Below are 15,958 nucleotides of genomic sequence, written 5' to 3' on the forward strand. Positions count from 1 at the left end.
AGTTGAAATTTAACTACCTTTGTGCCACCTGTTAGTTTTAGTCCACTTTATAAAAAAGTCTGTGGGAAAAAGAGAGTTGCGTTCTCGTTAACGCCCCTCCGCCGTTGATTTCCTTCACCTCCCCGCTACGGCCCGGCAGCGCAGACGGCAGCTGCCGGGGGCTGACACCGGCGCTCCCAGCGGGCCCCTTCCGCGCTGAATGCCAGCACACCCTGGGCGCGAAGAGGGCCACGGCTGAGCCCGGACGTGTCCCCGCGACGTGTCCGTGGGAGGGGCGGGACACCCCCGGCCACACACGCACACGCACACACACACGCACACACCGGCGCGGCGGCAGCGGGCGGCGCCGCCAGGTGCGCCCGCCCCGGCGCGGCCCCGGGGGGCGGCCGCGGCTCCTCGCCCCACCCCGCCGCGCCGGGAGCTCGCCGCCCCCCCCCGGCTGAAGTCCGGTGCCGCCGCGCCGTGCCGCGCCGTGCCGGGGGTGCCGTCACTCGGCGCTTCCAGCATGCTCCTAAGATGGCGGTAGCGGCGGCGGGCGGCGGCGGCGGCGGCGGGGGCGGCCGGGCGCAGCGCAGCGGCTGGCTGGAAGTTTTGGTGCGGGAGCGCTGGCACAAAGTGCTGGCCAACTTGGGCGGCGAGGCGCTGGTGCTGAGCGGCGAGGAGCGCCCCGACGGCGCGGCCCACAACGGCCTGGGCGGCGATGGGGCGGCGTGCCGCGGGGCCGAGGGCGGCGGGGGGGCGGCGGCGGTGCGCACCGCCTTCACCGACCCCCCGAGCAGGTGCCCGAGGCCGTCTCCAACAAGAAGCGGTGCGTGAAGGTGCTGAAGCAGGAGCTGGGCGGGCTGGGCATCAGCATCAAGGGGGGCAAGGAGAACAAGATGCCCATCCTCATCAGCAAGATCTTCAAGGGGCTGGCGGCCGACCAGACCCAGGCCCTCTACGTGGGCGATGCCATCCTGGCCGTCAACGGCACCGACCTGCGGGATGCCACCCACGACGAGGCGGTGCAGGCGCTCAAGCGGGCTGGCAAGGAGGTGCTGCTGGAAGGTAGGGGCCGGGGGATGGGGCGGGGGACCGCCAGCACGCCCCGGAGCGGGAGGCGTTGGGGCAGGTCGGCTCGGCTGCCAAAGAGGCGGCGGAGCCCAGCCGAGGGGTGAAGAGGTGCCCCCGTGCTTCTCGTACCGCTGCTCCGGGCGTCTTTCCAGCGGGGAGAGTTTATTCCCCCCCCCACCCCGAGCCGCGCCGCGACTCCCGACGGCATGCGTTAGGGACGTAGCCCGTCGGGAAAGGACGAGCGGGCAGCCGGCGGCAGGGCTTGAACTTTCCGTCCTCCGATGAGCCGCCGGAGCCCCCCGCAGCCCCGTCCGTGCGCGGCCGCCGGAGCCGCCGCAGCCGCGTCTCGGCTCGGCGGCGGGTCGGCTCCCGGGCTGAGGGCTCACGGTGGGAGCCCGGCCGACCCCCGCCGGGGCGAGGGATCTCTAGGATCTGCCGCTTGGACATTTGCGCGGCTTTTCAGCCCGAGAAAGGTGGGGGGAGTTCGGTGCCGGGAGAGGAGGGGTTAAAGGAGTACAGGAGCCCCCTCGGGCCGTAAGCGAAGGGCTTGGGGGACTTTTCCCGAGCCAGCTCGAAATGCCCAAAACCTCCCGCTGTCCAGTTCTTCCTTGCCCCCTTCCACAACCCCACTCGCGACTAGGGAAGAGGGGGAAAAGAGGCTCGAATGAAGCTGGCGGTGCCTCACTGACACATTAACCATCCCTGCAAAGCAGCGGCTTTCGTTTCCTTTCTCAAGGGTGACTTGATACAGTTTTGTAAGAAGTAGCCGTAGAAACCGAGCCCGGAGTAGGGAGCAGACGTTGGTGTGCGTGGAGGAGGCATGGAGGGGGGGTGTCCCCCCAGAACGGGTTGGATGTTGGGGAGGGTGTGAGCAGAAGCAGAGCCAGGTTCCCCAGGACAACGAGTTCATGAGGAGAGAGGCATTCACGGGCGTTTAATCCTTGTCTTCTCACAAGGACTAATTTACTTGCTCCACCTGAGAGAATGAACAGCTTCAGAAATGCCCTTGGCGCGTGTCTGATAAAGTGATTACATATTTGCCCAGAAGTTCATTTAACCGGAGGTCAGTGGCATTTGAGGCATGCTGCTGCGCCTTCTTCCCCTGAGCCATCACCTTCCTCCGAGCCACAGGCGCTCCCACCTCGCTGTGCCTGTAGCCCTTTTGATACTGCACATTTTTTCACGTGTGTCTTTTTGGTGCTTATTCTGAGGAGCAAAGGAGGGGCTGCTGCCGGTTAGGAGGTGCAGCTGAGGATCAGATGGGAACAACCAGCTATGGCATAAAGTTACGAAAAAAGTTTGAAAGGGAGGGAAGGTGAGAAAATGTCATCCGCAGTAGTGTATGCTGAGAAACTGTTTGGTTTCACTGTCACTATGACAGTGCAAACTGTGAAGGAGTTAGTGCCCCGTGAGGATTTAAGAAGCTGAGGGCAATTGTGTCTCCCCTCCCTGCATGCCCCGCGCTGCTCGCGGGACCAAAGTGTGTCTCGTCCTCCCTCGCTGCAGCCGAACCACTTACGAAGATACCTGTGAAGTCTTAATATGAACTTCTCTTTGAGGTCTGAATTGAGGCTGTTGCATCTAAATTCTGTCACTGGTTTGTTTACGCAGTTTAAGGGCTTCCTGGGGTGCAGGCCAGGCAATGGCTGACCTTTGGTGTGATCTAATGAGTAATGTGTGTAGTGCTTGCAACAGTCTCCCTCCCTCTGTGTAGTGCCTGCAGTAACAGCACCTGAACACGCTGCTGCTGTATGAGTCTTAAAAAAACCTCAGTTTTCTTCCCAGTAGGAGCGAAGATGAAGCCGTTTCAGCGTGGACTCTTAGCACCCTCCTTCTCTCCACTCCTTTTGTCGTCACAGCTATTTTCTTGCATTTTTCTGCTCCGTGAAGGCTGATGTGCCTCAGTGGTTGTTTCTGTGATTGAATTTGTAATTCGTAAATCAAGAGCGTATTTCAGTAGTCATCCCTATGTAGAGTTAAAATATTCTGACACTGAACTCAGTATGTTGTCCTGCCTTTCTCTTGCTATTTCAGCAGAGTAACCAAAATGAGAGTTGGCCGTAGCATTGCCCGGGAGGCGCTACTCCCTTCAGCGGGGAACCTCTCTACGTGAATGGCTTGTGTAAACAGGCAGTTTAAAACAATTCTCTGCGATTCAGTTTCCCACTTTGAAGCTCTTTCTTCAGTAGCACAGTCTAAAACAGTCTTTTTATTACTAAAGGAAGGAAAATCCAAAAGTTTTTTTTCCCTTTGAAGTATAGGAGGGAGAGCCTTGATTTTCCTTTCCTTCCAGACAATAGGAATTTGCCATTTCCTGACTTCTTAGAGAGTTATGTGTTGCAAAAAGCAGCCTGCGCTGGGGCAGGGCAAGACCCCTGCGCAGCTCCTCTCTAGGATCTTTCTCCAATTAACAGAGCAATGCCAGCATGTGTTTCCAGGGTCAAAAGGTAACATTACATTTTCAGGGAAATTCTGAGACTTGCTTGTGACTTCCAGACCAGGAAAGCCGAATTTGCTTCGATGCAATTGCAAAGGCATGGCAAGGTGTGAAGCACGAGGGGCACATTTCACGGTGCGACGGGGCTGTGGGTATTGCCCAACGCGTTGTGTGTTCCTGGAAAGGGTCTTACGGTTGAGTATTTCGTAGAGGTTATCGGCAGTGAAGATATGGTCAGTATGGCTCAATACACCCAACATCAGAGTGCTGGAGCCCATCTGTTATGTAGTGTCCTTCCTAAAATTGCTTGCTCAGTGAAATGAGGCATTTACCAGCTCAGCGCTAAACTGTAGTCTCTCCTGCATTCCTGTGCGGGGAGGAAGGGAGCAGAAAATCTCTCCCCAGCCCTCTGCACCGTGTGCGGGCGGCAGGGCTGGCACTGGGGTGGGTGACGGGAGGAGGAAGGTCTGCGAAGAGGGGAGGGGATGGGGCAATGCTACATTTTAAAGCTTGCCCCTTTTGCTGCATTGATCGCCATCTCCGAGCTGGTGGAAACAGAAATTATTTGCTGAAGGCTTAGGGGTGGCATAGCTGCAGTAGCTGTGCTGGTATGGGGTGGCACAGCTGTAAAGCTTGGTGGGAGAGGTCCTACTCTAACAGATTTAATAGGCATCCTGGTTTTTTCTGTGCTCTCATTTTCCATCCCTGAAGGACATCATTCTGTTGCAGTCCTTGCTTGTATAGTCCAGCTGCTAAGGGTAAAGTTGTATAAATCAGTTCCTTCTTACAGGTCTGATCTGTGGGGTTGGCCAGGGTGCCTTGAAAGCAGGTAGGATTTGATAAATAGAAGGGAAATAAGGCAACAGGCGACACTGCTATAGGAGGAGCTGTGAGGCAGAAGGTTCAAGAGGAGAAGGAGGTGATGGTGAGGAAGGACTTGAGCCCTAAGACATCCTGCTCTCTCCTCATCTGCAGGGATAGACCTGCCTGCAGGGTTTTATTTCCTGTGAGCTGTCCATCACAGCTTGGGCATGGGTGAAGGGGAGCAAAGCAGCCAGTGAGCAGGGCCAGGGGAAGCACTAGTTTTGGGCTTGTCGGCCCTGAATGGCTTCTCAGGTGTTCAGTACATCAGGACTGAGCTTCTCGCCAGCGTTCAGGAGTGCAAAGAATTTCCCTATGGGAGAGACGAGACAGCCTCCTTGTACAGTGCATATTTGCAGGCATGGAAGGCAGCTAAAATTGTCATGACAGCTATTGTTTGTACATATAATTTCCCTGCGGTTCTGTTAAATTGGGTCTTCTTAAATAAGCACTTTGGAAAATCAAGCAGCCCCTCTTGTGCTGTGTGAAGCACATTGCGTTCAAGTGACTCTCAAGACACAAAAGGTGTTCGTTTTTATCAAAGCATCCTAGATGACAGCAGTCCCTTGGCACGCTCTGTAACCGAGGCGGTTGTACTTCACTCGTATTCTGTATGTGTTCGGTGAAAAAATGAAAAATTGAAGTAGCCTGCACTCATGTCAGACAGGACCCTTCTGCATGATGCTGTATTTGGATGTGGAGAAAAAAAACCCACAGTAGTGTGTTTTTTGCTAGCTGGCTAGTTTTTTAGATTGCATCACTTCCTAACTTGTTAAATGTGTGCAGACGAGTTTCTGATGATGATGGTGGCAGGTACGCAGTGGGAGAAGGAGCATCTTCTTAGTGTTGCTAGTTTCTTACTGGTTTTGAGTGATTCTCGGTTAAGCTAACACAATTGCAAGGTGGGGGTTACAGCTCGCTGGAGAAGTGGTTCTCACAGCCTCTCTGGGTTTGCAGAAATTTTCCACAGAGAGGCAGCCCCCTGCATAGTGAATTTTAGCATATGGACAGTAGACTACTGTCATCTTCTGTAGCCCTCTTGGGAGTAATCCACAGCTTTAAAGCAATGTAAGAGTAAGCGTGGTGCAGTCTGTACTGTAGTAACATGTATTATTTTCCAAGCAATATTTCTGTAAGAATTGTAAGAATTCTCCCCTTCCTACCCTTTTTAACTTTTCTTTGGGTGAAGCAAAGCAATTCTGCCTGTGTGAATTACATGTTGAAATAGTGCAAAATAGGTATGGGGTACTTGTTGGCTGTATTTTTCTATCTTGTCTATGCTTTCGTGTTTCTTTCGGTAAAGTAGTGACAACAGGAGATTTCTGGGGGTTAACAAAATACAGTGTTTATCCAAGAAAGTGTGTCTCTTGCAAATGTAGGGGAAAAACGAGGCACAGGGCACTTAATAAGTGCCTACGTGACGTAACTACTTACTACAGTCAGGGCTGTAAATCTCAATGATTTCAAATTGTATGCATAGTTATTCCTTACGCTTCCAGTAAACCTATGGAGAAAACACTCTTACCTTTTTTCTTCCCCCCGCCCCCTTTTTTTTTTTTGCGTTTTTTTGCATTTTTTGCAAATATGCAGTTAGGGAAATGCTTTGGACTTAGGGGCTATACTGCATTACGTAGCCTGTGTAGCTGCCCTTGGCACACATCAGTTTGAAAGTGAAATTGAAAGGGAAAGGAGCAGGTAATCTTATTCTCAAGAATATAAGGTCTAAGCAGTCCCCGAGAATCTCAGTTTTGATTGTTTCAGCTGCCTGCGGCTGATGGGGAAGCTTGAGTGGGAACACTTGATGTGTCTTTCATTGATTAGATTAGATTACAGGCTAATTTAGCAGTCCAGACAGTCTGTATCACCTTTCACAGATAAGAATCAGTGCATCCTCTTTGCAGTAGATCTGGTACAAGTCCTCTTTCTCAGTTACTGTAAAGAAAATAAGGCAGTTGTGGGCAAAACATTCCTGGATTTATTTGGACCAAGTGCAAGGTTCCCCCTCAGAATCCCCCTCTTGGAAATCACTCTTGCCTAGGAGTTCGTACCAGCTCCTTAAGGATGCTTAGAAGATTAGATATGTCTGGGGATCTGGGATTCAATTGCACATACAGAGTCTACATGTTAAGTATCATTAGAAAAAAAAGCATTTTTTAAAATCCCAGCAGTAATTCCTTTGTGGAAAATTAAATTGAAAACTTGGTATAACTCTTTGAAGAATCTTTAAACCATTAGACAGAGTAAAACTGAAAGCTGAAGGCTTTTGCTGTAGTTAATGAAACAGCGTTTGTATCTTAATTTTGCCATGGCAGGTGCCTTTTCACTGAGGGCCAGTCCCACCCTCCCAGGAAGGCATTGTCACACGGTGATCGCCAGCGGCACTGGCCTCTCCCCATCCCTGCCACCCGCTGGGTTTGGGCCAGAAATGCTTGCTGCACGTCCGTCCCGAGGGAGCTGGTGAGGAGTCTCCGTAATTCAAACCAGAGTTTGGATTTGGGACAGCCCAATACAGGTGCTGATCCCAATAGGTTGATGGTTTCAGGTATAGGTTGGGAATGTTGTTTTATTTTTTTTACTTTCTTAATCTCACTGTTTTCATAACACATGGAGCTTCTCCTGGTAGTAATTTATCTGTAAATTTGACTTTACATCCATTTACTTTAGCATCCATTTGTGTGCATTCAGAGTTCGTAAGTGTTGGAGAGTTTACCATATCTATTTGTAATCTGTTCCAGTGGTCACTTACTTCCAGGCTTTAAGAACACGTTATTTCCTTTCCATTTTTCTAGTTTAGATTTCTGATCATAGGATTATTTTGTACTTTATTCTGCAAGATTATGTTGCCATGGCTACTTGTTAGAATTGGTACAGCTACTTCAGTAGAAGGGAAATTGGAGGAAACAGAAGTTCAAGAGAGCAATAGCGTATGCAAATGAATAAAATATGATGGGAACAAAGCTGTCCCAGTACTGCACGAGAGACTCTGGCTTTCCAAGCCTGAAAAAATTCTTCAAGCATCTCAGAGAAATAGTTGGTGAAGAAGGGATGGTAGTGCTGTTTCTAGAACATGCAAAAAGTCTTTTAACTATATATCATATAGGGTTTGCGAGTAGCCTATATAACACAGTTTTGCTGGCCTTGAGGTGGTGGGTGGAGGTGAGCGAGATCCATCTCTCTTGCCCCCTCCCGACCCACTGTTGGTCTCCCTACAGCAGCTGTAGGTGGTGTGAAGTGAGTTTCGCTTGGCTCAGCTATGTCACCTCTCCAAACCTTAAACTATGTTGAGCAGAGAAGAATACTGCTGTCAGCACAAGGTAAGGGTGTTTGCCAGCACATCTGTACTTAGAGCAATCAGGGAGAGCATCATACTGTTGTGGCGGACTGGGAAAGAGCTAGGACTCTGAATAGTAGGAATAGTCTGTTTTGGCAGGGCACAGAGCTCGTTGTAGAGATGGGAAGGAACATCAGGGGAGTGGCAGCATTCAGTACGTGCCTTGAGGAGCGTCTCACTGCAAGGAGGGAGTTAGAAGATGTTCAAGGTGAGGCATGGCTGATTTGGGCTAGAGAAGTTTGTGAGAAACTACAAGGTATGTAGAAAGTGTGGAGTGCCACTTGTCGCTCATGCTACGTGTTGGAAGGTGTCTTATGAGCCTCCTTCATGCTCTTAAATAAACAGCTGTCAGCTGCTATTTTGCAGGACCAAGAAAGCTGCTCTATGAGGCTTGGTCTCCATGCGTTACAAGATGGCTAATGGCCCTGCCTTCTATGCCTTGCACTTCTGGAAGAGAGAGGATTCATTGAAATTATGGCTTCCAGCATCTTGCAATGTCTCAGAGTCCAGCAACACTGAGTAATGAACCAGGACACAAAAGTTTTTTACCTAACTCAGCTTGCAGGAGAAGTTCAGAAAAGACAAAATTGGTTTGTCCATCGTCCACTTAGCTATCAAAACATACTTTTCTCCAGAACGTAAGTTAACAAACTTGCTTACAAAAGGTTTAATCAACTGTGACTAGTCCTTCAGATTGCTTCACCACTAGATATTGCCTTGCTGTTGGGTTAAGTTTGTTCCTTCACGTAAATTAAATTAAGGGACATAATTTCTACATAACTCTTTGGCAGACTTGAATTTCCGACTGCTGCTACTGTACACTTCTTTTACGGTCTGGCTTTAATTTTGTCTGTCTAGAACTTGAACTACTGAACTGGTTATGGCTTTCACTGTGCATATACTAAGGGCATGACAGAGTAGGTCACTGCCAAAGCAGCAAATCTGTATTGTAGCAATTGGGTAAAATGGAGTTCTTAATTGTAAGGAAATGAGCCAGAACAGTAGATGTGGAGCAACTGTCTCTGATTAGAAATGATTAACATAGAGCACACTCCTTCTAAAACTGTTGTGCAGCTTTTTGCTGAACGGTTGGAAGTCGTACTTGTTGGCACAGCTCTAAAAGTCATCGAAACTAAGGCTGTGGCTATGTTTATTCCTCACTGCTTAGGGATGTTTCCGTCTAAAGATGACATGTATTCGAGCAGGGAGTCTGCTTCAGGCAGCACACAAGTGAGTAACTTGTGTGCGTGTGCATCTGTGTGAATAGCTTCTGTTCACTTTAATGGCATGCTAAAAAATGGTAAATTCCTGGTATGGTATAAGTATCTGAGAAACAGGATCCTTTTTCCGAGTATCTGAAAGTTAGAGACATATCGTAACATAAAAATAAAATTAAAAAACTTTTTTTTTTTAAAAAGAACAGTATCAGAATACAAATTCTCTTCTGGCAAAGGAGGCACAACTTAACCGGTTTGCTCCAACAGATAACATGACCTCATGGGACTATTCATCAGCCTCATGTGCCCTTTCAGGGAAATAGGGCCATTAGTTAAGCTTTATGTTCCATTTGCCATAGGCATATTCTGCTGGTGCAATACCTATTTTGGCTTTTAACATAATCAAGTAGTTATGAGAGAGTATTGAAAGCTATACCATGGAAATAATGTATCTCCACTCTTGTCTGAGTTATTTCAATAATAGCTGTTTCTAGGATGATTTACTATACTAACACGTGTGTTTTAACTGCCATTGGCTCTAATTCTGCAAGGGGAGCAAGAAGCAGCTGTGTGAAGGTGAAGATGCTGGAGGGGTTTAGTGTTATCCAGCTTGTAACTTATCAGGCTGCTTTAAGCTAATAGTTTTAACTCAGACAGTGACAGTTTATCTGTTTATCCCGGAGTCTGGGCTTTAGTCACTGCAAAACAGCCTGGAAGGACAGAGCCGGTAGTGGGGCTGGCAGGACAGCAGTGGTAGATGTGATTACCGTCATGGCAGGAAGCTTCCCGTTGGTCTTACTCTTGCCAGGCAGGAGCCAGCGGGATCCTTCTCTTGCTGACGTGAAGCCAAAGGAGAGATTTAATTATTGGATGTTCAGGAGTATTTTCCAGGAATGAGGTGAGCAGGATTTGCCTTCAGTACTTGCTGCTTGAATTCTTTGTGGGGTTTTTTTGGTTGATTTTGGTTTTTTTTTGTTTTGTGGGAATTTTGTTTGTTTGTTTGTTTGTTTTTGTTGGGGATGCTGTGGACAGAAAAAAAGGCTTCCAAATTACCACTGTTTCCCAAAGAACACATTATCCTTGGTAACTATCTGCCCCTTTTGACTTATTTGTCCTGTCTCATGCAGTGGCAGACTCTCCTGGTACACAGCCTCCTCCATCAGCAATGTGTGGCTGGAATGGAGGGGTGTCTCCAGAGAACCAGCAGGATTCCTGTAGGATTATCTACCATATAAATACATACCTAGGCACAGACACACACACTGTAAGATGTATTTATATACATACTTCTGTAATGAACAGCCCCATCAGCAGGCATTCCTTGTTTGGGGCTTGAGCTTCAAATGTGCTCGAGGCCAACATGGTTGTACCAACTTTAGGCTGCTGGGGCTTTGCCAGGTCTGGGGAGGCTGAGCTGATGCGTATGTTACCCACCGGTCTCTCCCCTGAGAGGGCAGTGTGGTGAGCTGTCCTGGCTCAACACTGCATGGAGACGCTTTACGTATTGCACCCCTGGAAAGCCTCTTCCAGAGCCGGGGATGTAGCTGGTCGTGAGCTCTGTTGAATAAAGTCAAGAAGACGTGCTTACTGCGAGAGAAGGGGAGCCAGCTTCAAGCTGGAATGACTTGGATGATGACAGCAGGCTCTTTGTGAAGAGCTCCAGGTGTTATTACTGTGCTTTGCCTAAATTAAACCCATCTAGATTTTAGACGCTCAGGTAAATGGCCGGTCAAAGGGTTAACATAGCTCAAATTCTTCAAACAGCTGAGGAAGTCCTGAGCGCAGTGACGGGGAGACACACAAGCAACACAAGGTGCTACAGATGCCACAGCTAAGCTGCTTGAAGCCACTGTTGCTCTCACGGCTTTTGCTGCCCTCTTCTTTGCCGGGGTAGCAGTTGGGTTGCAGGCTGATGCCGGGATGTTTGTGGACACGGCTCTCATCTAGCCCTGGGGAGGAAATCTGTATTCCTGCCTTAAAAAAGGTAAAAAAACCTAGTAACTTCAGTCTTCTTCATGTTTGTGGAACGCTAGAGAAGTGTCCAGCCAAAAGGCAATAAAAGAAAACAGTGTTTTAATTCAGGAAGAATGCAAGTGAAAGCAACTAGTTTTAAGAAGTTCCCAGTCCATTCAGTGAACGGCTGTCTGTATAAATAAGCCAGACCTAAGTGATGTATGAGGGCAGGTCATAAAGAAAACACTGCAGTAACAAACTAGTGGAATTTCCACTTAACACATTAAAATTGACCCTGAAAGGCTCCATTAAGGAAAGCCATAAATTGAAGTTCTAAGAGATGGCGTATAAAATATCCCTGAAACTAAAAATGATCCTCTGTCAGTTTTATGTTTTCCTTTCACTGTGTTATATCTATTTTAATAAACATGTGGGATAGACTATCAAAAGAGCAGCACTTTGTCTGTGAAGCCTTGAGGAAATAAATAGTGAGTCTGGGCATATTATAAATTTCATCCAATAAAAATAAACTTAAATTGATTCTGGGCTTTGCCTGTGTAAGGATTGCTATGCTAGGACCATTCTGTGTTGATCTTGTTTTATATATATAGTGAACTTTTCTGCTAGGCATACCTTGAAATGTTAGTATTTAATGCTTGAGTTTTCATTCAGGTACTGCCAGAGCTTTCTGTCTATGTGCATAAATAGTATTAAGACCTTAGAAAGGTTTCAAGGTTCACTCTCTTAACAAAATATCGAGGAACAAACACCTTTTGGTTTTTGAGGGAGGAAAGGAAGGGTTGACTTGAAAACACACAAGTTTCTGTGGGAATCGTTATGATGTTTTAATTTGAAATGACATTTTCTATTTAAAAAGAAAGCAATTTGCTTTCAAAAGGCTGATTTGAACTGGCATTTAAAAACTTTTCTAAATAGAATTTTCTATGTGGAGTAGCAGAGAATTACCCAACGTACCTTCTCCTTGCGGAAAATCTTTGCAATCATGTCATGTTTATCAACAGGAAACTTTCACGGCCAAAAAGTTTTGACCAACTCAATGCAGTAGTTTTTTCCCATTTTGTTAAAATATGTAGTTCATTTCTATAGTGCAGGTATTTATTCTGTTCTTTGGAAACTTCAGACACGCTGTTCTCCTTAATCACTTTGTTCTGTTACTTTTCTATCAATATGCACATTGTACAAAGCGGAGAAGGATGTATATTTGGTACGAGCCAAGACAGATGCGCTTCCAGTGGAGGAGTCACAAGTGATATATTACATGAATTCCTGTAAGACGTTTACGTTTGATCTTTTCAGTTAGTCATAGTTCTGGGGGTATGTTTCCTTGTTTGTGTGAAACTCACAGTAGAAGCCTTGAATACAGAGGGAAATGAGGAAGAAACTTCTCGAGTCTCTAAAACTTGCCTAAAATAGCTCTTCTAGGTGTAATTTTAATATCTCCTCAATGCAGCTGTAAATGAAATTGGCCCACTACCTTTTTAGCTTTTGCTGTATTAAAGACTTTGTGTAGAACTGTATGTATATGAAGGAATCAAGAAGTGTTCATGAAACCATAAAGGGTGGGAAATTATTTCTGTGGGGGAATATGCGATGCATTATTTTGTTTCTTTATTTTCCCTTTGCTTTCTTTCTGTTCACTATTGCATTGGCTGATGTTGGTTTAGGAATGCCTTTAAATGTAGATGTTTAATTCCAGAGCTGACCTAGCCCTGGTGTGGGCACAGCTATAAATGTCTGTCAGCAATATTACATGGGCACAAGGTACAAGTGGGTACACACATACAGCGTACGCCGTGAGCTTGCACGCGTGTTGTACATGCATTTGCTCATATCCAAGACAGAATTTGTTTGTTGTCAGTGCTATGTAGATTAAGTTAATTGTTCTATGAAAATGGAAATAAATAGAGTCTTGATTATACCTGCACTGAAGGAGTCTCTGAGTTGATTCATTTGCTGGAGTGCTTCACAGGAGGCTGCACCTGCAATTTTGGTTTTTCTCAGGGTCTGTGTTCTCCACCCAGACCCCACTGTCCGTGTCCGGCAGTCTGCAGCCAAGCCTTCAGCAGTGAGCGGGCGATGGCCAGGCTGGTGGGGACAACCTGCCGTCTGCTAGAGAGTGCCAAGAGAGGGGAGTGAACGTGGAGCAGAAGGTGGGAGAGCAAAAGCCACCTCCTCTTCAAGTTGGCATGAATTTTCCCATTGATTTCAGTGGGATTAGAATATTTTTTAGCAAGCAATATTGACATAAATCACTGATGGGGAAAAAAAGATGCTGATGCAGCTTTATCCTGTCTCTGATACCTACTGCATTAATTCTCCTTTAAAATAATATGGACAGATCTTTGGTCCTTACTGGGTGACTCACTTCACTGGCTTCCTGCGTGGCTGAAAAGACCTGCTCGCAAGCTTTTCAGTTGAGGCTCTATGTTAACATGCTGCTTTACTGTGCTTAGCAAACCTGACTCCATACTCCCCCTCCACAACCTTTTCAGCTTGTCCCTCCTCCCTTCCCGCTCCCCCAAAGACCGATGAGCAAAAGCATTGTAAAATAGATTGTAAAATAGATGTGGCAGTAGTTCAGTCATTTTGTGCAATAATAATTGTTTAAACAATTGTTATTTCTTAATGTACTGTTCAGCGCTAATCACAAAGGTTGAGTAATTCGGCGCAGTCGGATCTGTGCCGAAGCTGTGGGTCCTTGTCTCAAATTAGAAAAGCATCAGAATGTTACTTCTGTAAACCTCCATGGTTTCTGTTAAGTTCCAGGGTGACAGATACTGTATCAACAGCTTTCCAGAGGATGTTTCAGGTTTTCTTTCTTGTTCAGAGCTAAGCTCTGACCTCTGCAACAGCAGAGACACACTAAAAATAATGTTTAACTGGAGCAGGAAGCAGTCATTGTTTTTGGAGAGAACAAAAATGTAGTTTCAGGCGAAGGCTGGTTTGTAGAGTTATGTTTTCTCCAAAAAGCTGCATCTAGCAGAAATTTGACCTCTTTCCTTCGGAACGGGAGGTTTGTAAGTGCCCTCCTGCTCTCTCTGTAGCACTGTCAACGCATGGATGGTTCTCCGGGAGAAATTAGAGTTTGCTACTACCGTGGTGCCATTGCAGTGTATAATGCCAGACTGTGACAGTCATCAGAGATATTGTGGGTTTGCAGAGTACACCAAGCCCAAAGCCTCTGCGTGTCTTGCCCCTGACCCAACAACGCAATGCTTTTCTCTCCCCCCTGATTTTTCTGCATATCATTTGCCTCCTTTCTGGCTTCTGACTGCATCATTTAGGATGCGAGGCAACATCAGAAAAAGTTTGATGTTTATCAGCCTTATTATGCAGGAAAACCTGCAGTTGTAGCTGAACAAGTAATTGCATAATCAAAATGTTAGCTTGCTGACTTTATCCCGACTGGCTGCTTTGTGTATCTGAACGCTGGCAGATCCCTGCTGGGGATGAGTGCTGTGTCCGGGCGGGCTCCATCAGCTGCTGATGGCCACCTGGCTAACAGCCAAACCTGATGGTTTCCTTTATCTCTAAAGAGGTGCAAAGTTGCAACCGCAGTTTAAGAGTGATTGAAAAGTGACAGAATTGGTATCATCAGAAGACGGTACATAAACTGCAAGTCTGCTGTATTTTGTATCTGAGGTCTTGGGGGAATTTGGGTTAGCTGAGGAGCCCTGAGGTCTCCAGGCCTGGAATGCAAACCAATTGCCTTGAGGTTTTTTTCTTTTAAATATAGGCATCATTAGAAAATATAGTGTGTTGAAACTAACCCCTAATTTTAAACCTGTAATCATAGCTCTGGAAGAGTGTTGCAAAGAAAGCTCTTACAGTATTACATGAAGAGTACCCACTAAAGTATAGTAACTGATTCAGAAAAGTAAGGTGAGGCACAGCTCTGCGATAACTACTCCATCCTTTTTGAATATTATTTCCTTGATGAATGATAGGAAAAAAAATAATGTGAGTCTGATTCAACAGGCACTTCAGCTGCAGTGCCCCTGGCATTGGCTCCTCTGGGGTTCAGTTCTGGTTGAAGGACCTCTGTGGTGCAGCCTGAGCCCTCTGAATAGTCCTGCTGAAGGACACTGTGAATAAGCCACAGTGGCCAAGGAGGTTGGAGAAAAGAGGGCCTGTTAGTCTCAGCCTGCTCCGGGGAGAGGTTTGCTTCTGTCCCAGAACCACCTCCTACCATGTCCCTGTTTAGTATGGGAGGTGGTGGAGGGGACTGAGCTGTGAGGGGCACTGGCAGCCCCCTCAGACCCACCTTCCTCACGGCTGCCTCGTGCTAGAGGATCCACGTGGCTGGATTCACGGCTCCTATGCACAGTTACTCCCTGAAAGTGCTTGCAAAGCAGAAGTAGGTCACACTGTCTCTTCAGACTTTAAATAAATATTGTATAATAACAATATATGAAAATAACAGTATATGAAAACAGATGAAAATACTCCACTTTGCAGGGTGAAGCGGGGTGGGCAGGCAGCAAGGGCAGGCAGAACGCCCTAGCCAGCACTCTGCAGCATGTGTATAGGCTGAAGTTTAGTGTGTATAGGCTCCTCTCTCTATGCTCTGATCCTGTAACTACATAGATGAGGATGACCTTTGCATACATAACATGTCTTAATTGATTTCATTGAAGCTAAGTTTGGGTGAGGCTATGCAAGACAAAGACCCATGATTTTGTTTTTCCTCTCCTGTGGGCATACAAGTGCTGATTGCACTATATAAAGCTGCTTGCTGTTCAGCCTGTCACCGCTCAAGGTGAGGAGAAAAAGTGTTCATGTTTTTATTATCATTCCTCCCTCCCGCCCTATGCCGCACCAAAACAAACAAGCAAATGGTAGCGATTGCCAAGGAGAGAAGAACCATTTTGCAGATCATAGCTTTTTCCACTGGAAAAAATGTAGCCATGTTTAACTTCTTTTTAAAGAGCGGCAATGTTGAATATACAAATTAAACTCCAATTTACACAGTTGAGATTTTCATGAACACTTCACACAAGTATTCTCAAAGTGCAACATTTTGAAATAATGACATTTGCTAGGAACAGTCTTTGGGGAAACGGGACAGCGCTTGTGTTTTTACCC

The 15,958-nt window shown here is 46.9% G+C and overlaps 1 protein-coding gene across 1 annotated transcript in view; it reads left to right on the forward strand.

Annotated features, from left to right (window-relative positions):
- The first annotated feature begins 516 nt into the window (after positions 1–516).
- SNTB1 (syntrophin beta 1) overlaps positions 517–15,958 on the forward strand; it is a 115,414-nt gene continuing 99,972 nt past the window's right edge. Inside the window, 2 exon segments of the mRNA XM_050892635.1 lie at positions 517–766; positions 769–1,047. Coding sequence (XP_050748592.1) covers positions 517–766; positions 769–1,047 — 529 coding nt within the window.

Source organism: Gymnogyps californianus, chromosome 2 (genome assembly GCF_018139145.2).
Source record: "Gymnogyps californianus isolate 813 chromosome 2, ASM1813914v2, whole genome shotgun sequence".
Classification (NCBI taxonomy): domain Eukaryota; kingdom Metazoa; phylum Chordata; class Aves; order Accipitriformes; family Cathartidae; genus Gymnogyps; species Gymnogyps californianus.